Source organism: Leuresthes tenuis, unplaced genomic scaffold (genome assembly GCF_036924035.1).
Source record: "Leuresthes tenuis unplaced genomic scaffold, fLeuTen1.0.hap1 SCAF_12, whole genome shotgun sequence".
NCBI classification, from domain to species: Eukaryota; Metazoa; Chordata; class Actinopteri; order Atheriniformes; family Atherinopsidae; genus Leuresthes; species Leuresthes tenuis.
Window position 1 is genome coordinate 14,908,423 of NW_027325366.1, and position 6,804 is coordinate 14,915,226.

Sequence of the window (6,804 nt, forward strand, 5' to 3'; positions counted from 1 at the left end):
TGTATATATTTTAGATAATTTATTGTGGTTGGAAACAAAATTGTATAGCTTTGTGTTAAATTTCTGAGACAATTAAAAAAAAATCCACTTATTTGGTAATATTGCAGATGAATCATTAAAATTCAGATCACAGATTATTCCTTCTGAGTGGTATAAAATTATACTAATTTTGTAAACTTGGCAGTTAAATTTCCCTAAAGTGCATTACTTGAACATTAGTCAAATGTATGGTTTGGTCAATGTTGTCTTAAACCTGCAGGAAACACATCTGCTTTAAGGTTTCATCCTCACCAAGTGATGCTGTAATCCTTGAAACATGACATCATAGAAAAAGGCTCGTCCTCACTCGATGTGAGGCGCGGAGGGGCGTTCAAGACTGCGAATCAACAACAGCGACTATTCGGCTGAACTAAAGGGCGTGGATGTTGTATTATTGTTATTGTTATCATTAAAGCGATTAAAGAAGCTACATGGACCCTCCAGGGCTTAAGGATGTATCGATACGCTTCGTATGAGCATCGTCACCTGCAAGGAAACAACGAATTTCTGGATGATCAACCATTTTTTATTCACCCGCCCGAGCGTTTGGTACTTGAACGCACCACCTTCGATAGATACGTCCAACCAAATGCAGTAATAAACAGACTATATTTTCTCGCTTCATCCAGCATGTTGACTGCGCTTTCATGTGATTCGTATGGCTTTTAACAGGGGGGCCACATAAGAGTAAATGTGCTAATCACAGCCGGTTGAAACAGATATGGCAGTAAGCATATCGGAGCCACTCTGTCAGCCGTGCATCTACCATGAAGGTTTTAAAGGTAAGTCTCAGCTTTTATTACTGTTTGTTGGGTCGGATTTTATATTGGAGAAGTGTGCTACACGGGCTCTGTCTGACCACTCCCCTCCGGTCCTCATCAACCATACATCTCTGGACCCTTAAATAAGATGACATGTGCACATTGTGTCACAAGCTGTGTCTATATTTTAATTGGTGAGGATAAAAGGTGATATCAGAAAGGCCTACTGATGTGATTGCTGTGGTCAGTGGAGCTACAGGTGAGGAGACCTCTGATGCCGGTCCGGCTGAGTCCTGAGCAGGTGGGCCTGGAGATGCTGTGTCTCTGTGGGCAACTGGATCTCCTCATCAGGGCACAGATGCAGCAGGTAGGGTGACGTGGCCACCAAGTGCACAATTCCATCAACTGCTGGAAAAACACTCATTGATCTCCTCCACTTTCCATCACTCTCACAGTGAGACTTAGCATAACTTAACCAAATGAACAGGTTTAACAAATGTATCTACTCACCCATTCAATGTGACTCAATTAGCACCGTTATTACACACATCTTACTATAATGAGATGATGTTCAAATTAACTGCAACAACAATTGTCACAGCCGTATTGACCACTCTCCGGAGAGCTTCCCAGTCTATTGCTGAACTGTTGCCGTTCCAGGCTGTCATGCAGTAGGTCAATAAGCTCACCACTGCGCATTAATAAGGAATATGACAAGCAGTCCAATATTGAAGTCACGAATTCATGCACTTACTGTCCTGCATCACTGTCGGACACTGTCTGTTAAAAAAAAAAAACAGGTTCCTCACTGTAGTCCTGGAAGGTAATATCATGTGGAGCAATTACATGACTATTACACTGACTCGCAGTGTCTTCCTGAGGTGCTCGGGGCCAGAGAATTCAGAAGCCGAGAAAGCAGAAAGACTCTTTCCTCTATGTCTTTAGAGTCTTCATGCTTGTAATCTTCATGGAGAAGTATAGCTGAGTATCATCTGTGTAGCAGATGGACAAAGCTTGTTTTGTCATTTGCCATCCTGTTCCAACATATTTTTACGTGCAGCTGTTCATTTGTCGTCTCTGTGTTACAGTTCCAGGAGCAGTTAGGACAAGGCTGTAGCCCAGAGGAGTCGGACACTTTCCAGGCTCAAGGTATAAATGACAAAGTTGTTGAGTCTGCCTTAGGTGGCGTATTTATGCTTGATTTTTCTTTTTGGTCTGTATTCTTAAAGGATCAGAGATTCTTGACCAGATGCTACAGTGCCTTGAACATCTCCCAAAGCCCATGCCACAGCTAGAGGTATTATACCTGACTGTATTGTCCAAATAAAACTGGTATATGGTTTGCATTGAATGGAATACCTTCTTTTTTACTGTGAGTCAAGTAGACTGTTCCTTGCAATCAGAAATCAGTTGGCATCTGTTTCCTCAGGATTACCTGGACATAGTGGGTCTGTCAGCCATGTTTCCTCGTGTAGAAGTGTTCCTCATTCAAGGCAGTCCTGTCGACATGCTGGAGAGGCCACAGATGGACGGTGAGAGATACACCTTAGAAAAGCTCAAACTAATCAAACCAACAGCAGCAGAAAAATGAACCATACTTTTTTTTTCTTTGGATCCAACTCTTGGTAGGTGTCTGAAAGATTTTGGAAAACATCAGTAGCTTTCTGTGTTCGGTGGATTTTGTTTTAAGGCAAATAACAAAAAAAAAAAGAAAAGAAAAGGGAAAAGGGAATGTTGAACACAAAACAAGCCCTTCTATTGAAATCTAAGCCAGAAGTCAGAATATTTACTTATGTGCTATACAAAAAGAACAAATCCTGTCATAACTGTACCTTGGTACAGTATTTTGATTTGAAGATTTTCTGTACCTCTATCCGACCACTGTATATATCAAAGGAAAACATTGTCCTCCATTTCTCCCCTCGACAGCTGTCGTTTGTAACATTTTATATGGACTATTGATTAAATTAAATGCCTCAACACAACAGTATTAATAACTGGACTTCAGTACTGTGCAAAACTCCTGGACCACCAATAATTTCTTTTGATATTGATGTGATGTAGTTCACTGAAACATGAATAGTAAACAAATGCTGATAAAAGTACATTAGTCAAAAACTGACTGTTTGATTCTAACACACTTGGAAGTTAATATTTGATGACTGACTACCTTTACTCCTCAACACAGTCTGAACCCTCTTACACAAGCATTCTTGTCATTTCTTTAAGTAGTCTTCAGGAATGGTTCTCCAGGCTTATTGAAGGACATTCCAAAGCTCTTCTTTGGACATTGCCTGCATCTTGTTTGGGGCAGAAGCGTGTGATCTCTTTCGGAAGGAGTCAATAAAACTGAGTTATCGATGCTCATTAGGCTGTAAAGTAATACATGCTTGGACTCCTCCAATCCACAGTCAGACAGTTTGTGTACAGATGGATACAAAGACCTCCTCAGGAGTGGTCAGCCTACAAAGATCACTCCAAAAGCAAAGGTCAGCAAGGTCAGCAAGAAACCCATGAAAAAGTGCACATGGAACTTGTAAAACTTTCTTCTTATTTTTTAATGAGTGCATCATCAGAAGAACATCTAGTTTGTTAAATATAAAGTGGGACAAATCAGAAGGCTGTTGAGTTATTATTATCATCATCATCATTATTATTATTATTATTATTATTATTTTGGTAGACAAATAAAACCAAAACAGAACTTTAAAATAATAATTTTAAGTTTTAGAATAGAATAGAATAGAATAGAATAGAATAGAATATAATAGAATAGAATAGAAAAATACTTTATTCATCCCCCAGTGTGGGAAATTCAAAATGTATCTGTAAAAATGTTACGGTTGTGGTAAGGAAACCACACCATGTAGCAAAGCTTTTTCCATTCACACATCTGTAATAGTGAACCATTTTGCTTAAATTAATTATTGAGAACATTGCTTTTTTTTGTCTTAATTGACTGACTGGTTTCTTTTTACCACATTTTAAGAGTTGTGTGGAAACCTGATAATAGTTATGTGGAAATAAAAAAATATGGAATGTTCAAAGAACTAACAAATGTAAGCTGATGTCTCTGTTGCAGACTACTTCTTCCATATTGCCAAACTGAACCAGCTGCTGGCGCTGTGTCAGCAGCTTGAAGAGGATATCAGACACCTTGGAAGTCATAAGTACATTGCCCACCAGCTCTCAGTTATATATGTAAGAAGAGTAGATTTACCCTTTTCAGCAGTCTTCTTTCTTTCTTTTTTTTTAAATCTTCAAAACTTTGCAGTGTTCCTTTAATGTTTGTGTTTGGCAGCAAGTCATCAGCTCTTTCGGGGGAATTCTGGTCTTTTCTGAAATGAAAAAGGATATTGAGGCTAACTTCAAGCAGATGAAGCAGTCTCTGGTGGTAGAGGAAGGCTGCAGGCATGAACCTCAGCTGGCTGCCCAATATATCAACTGGTGAGCCACAGTCTAAATGTTACGATGATCAATGCAAAACACAGTCTGATTAACAATTATGCTCTGTTCCATATGTAGGATATTAGAAATAACTAAAGGCTTATCGTCAGTGGTTTTGTCACTGCCAGAGGAGCTGACAGAGGACCTTCACCCTGCCGTCAGCTTCATGTCCCAGTATCTGTCCTGAGTCACTCGACAAACGCCTCTGCATCTCCTGGAGTCACCTCCTTCTCAATGAACTGATGATATTGTGACTGTAAAAAGGTGCTACACAATTTGACTGAACTGAATCATGGCGAGGGTTTGAAACTACTTTACACTTCGTGTAGTTTTCCTTTTTTTCCCCCTTCTTTTTTTGGGTGATTAGTCCTTAGTTTGGGATTGAATGTAAGATTGTTCAATCCCTCCTTGCACTACTGTTATAACAACTTTACATTTTTTAATTAAAGTGGAACGATGAATTGAATGCCAGAGGGTGCTGTGTTTGCTCTCCTCTTGTTTTGACACCTCACTTCAGGCAGGTTGGATACATCAAGAAGATGTGATCATATTCAATCTATGTCATTGAAACCACAGCAGCCTTTATCCTCTCCCTGTGTGTCTTATATGCCTAGCTGTGCAGTGAGCTAAACACATTTCCAATAAAGGTTGATCATTTTGTGTTGAAAAATGTTGGATCCATAAAACTATAGAGTAGCTGTCAGATCAGATAAAATTGTTTTGAACCCCTTAACGTATCATTGGTAATTCTGAATCAAAGCTATGACGCTTGTATTCATGGTTATGTCTGATGATGGCTTACAATCAGTTGGGAAAAATGTGAAAGTAGATGAAGTCATTGGACACTGGCCCAAAGAGGCATGAATTTCACAAAGTGATGTAACGCAGAAGAAGAGACTCCAGAAGACAAAATGACCACAAACACAAACCAAGTCTGAAATGGATACATAAAGACAAAAGACATAGAGGACACGAACAGACACATAAAGAAACACACGATGGTCACGAATAAGAGAAAATTACAATAGCTTCAAAATTATATTAAGTAGGATTAAAAGAACGAAGAGATGCAGTGACAAAAACTACTGACACAAAATGACACCAAAGTAAAAAAAACAACCACAAAGAATCACAAAATACGATGTGAATAAATGAAAAAGACACAAAAATATCAAAAAGGAATCTATACTCAACCACAGACAGAGAATATGCAAAAATGAATTACACAAAATGACAAAAAGCAACCACAAAGAGACAAAAACATTAAGTCACATAAAATGACACAAACTGACCAAAAAGAAACCAAAAATGTGCAAAATGATCCTAAAACAATTATTTTGAGGCAACAGGATACATATTGAACAAAATTTTAAAAAATCCCAACGAAGCCATTAAGAAAAAAACAAAAACCTCTACTCAGTAGCCTGTGTAAAATGAGTTGTTCAGTGTTTGAACACAGATCAACCAAAGTGCCATTTGTCATGTGGGACTGACATCAACAGTTGCTACGAGCGACACATTGCTCAGTCACAACCATGTGTTGGTGGCAGAGCAGAACATTTATATCAGAATGTTATTAACAGGGACAGAAACTCACTTCTTAGATTTTAGGGTCCTCTGATTGTGCATACTGACTCACAGCCATGGTTTACTGGCTTACTGCGCACGGAGCAGAGGAAATTTAGTGTCAATAACTGTACTTGTTCTTTGACAATAAAATGTCCGCTCGCTGTCCCAAATTACCAGGGAGGTGGCATGTTTAATATGGGAACTGTAGAAATGCAGGCCTGCAGCCATCAATAATATTTTTAGTAGTTATCCTAAGAGCTTGAATGAGGGCAACAGGACTTCTTTTTCTTGGTTCCTGAAGACAATTCCCTTCTTATCCAAAATACTTCTTCAGCTCTAAACTATTTGCTGGGATCTGCTCATAAGTAGCTGAAAGACTGTTCAACATGTGGCGGGACGTTAAAGTCATATGTGACTCACCTGACCAACGTGTGGGTTGTTTAAAGTATTTACCTGCCTGAACAAGCATGTTTTGGTCACAAGATCCAACGTGAATAGTTGTGAAATCTGGAGGAGAGTCAAGGCTGCTTTGAAGGTGCTGGGAAGGCGATGCCTGAGACCACCTCAGTTTAACATAGATGGCGTCATTCTTCTCTCAAACCAGCTGTTTTCTCTGTCCAAAATGTGTACATTGCTGTTCTCAAAAGAGTGTATCTTCTCCTTCAGATGTAAGTGAACTGCTGCGTCTTGACCTGAATAGCTGACTCTGTGCTGTGCCATGTGCTTATGAGGTGGTTAGTGGTTTAGTTTTATCTGTATAAAGGTCTGTTCACTCCTCGCTCCACTGTATTGCATATATGACACCACAAGTTTGTGTTTGGGTGTTTTGTCCTTTAGGTCGCCAGTCTCTGTCAGAGGGTGTTTGAAATGGACCGTAATGTTGCGTTCGAAGAAGATCCTTCTAACTTTCTCAGATACTCCTGCCACATATGCAACTACAATATGTTTGTGCCTGTTTTTCTTATCTGTCTATTAGGTACACTTGTGC

The 6,804-nt window shown here is 39.3% G+C and overlaps 1 protein-coding gene across 1 annotated transcript; it reads left to right on the top strand.

Moving 5' to 3' along the window:
* The first annotated feature begins 278 nt into the window (after positions 1-278).
* Positions 279-5,425, top strand: LOC140319055 (uncharacterized). Its single transcript, XM_072396587.1, has 8 exons — positions 279-821; positions 1,049-1,167; positions 1,889-1,949; positions 2,030-2,097; positions 2,230-2,332; positions 3,883-4,001; positions 4,102-4,247; positions 4,326-5,425. The coding sequence occupies exons 1-8, from the start codon at positions 761-763 to the stop codon at positions 4,432-4,434; spliced, it is 786 nt and encodes a 261-aa protein (XP_072252688.1). The 5' UTR covers positions 279-760; the 3' UTR covers positions 4,435-5,425.
* The last annotated feature ends 1,379 nt before the right edge of the window (positions 5,426-6,804 follow it).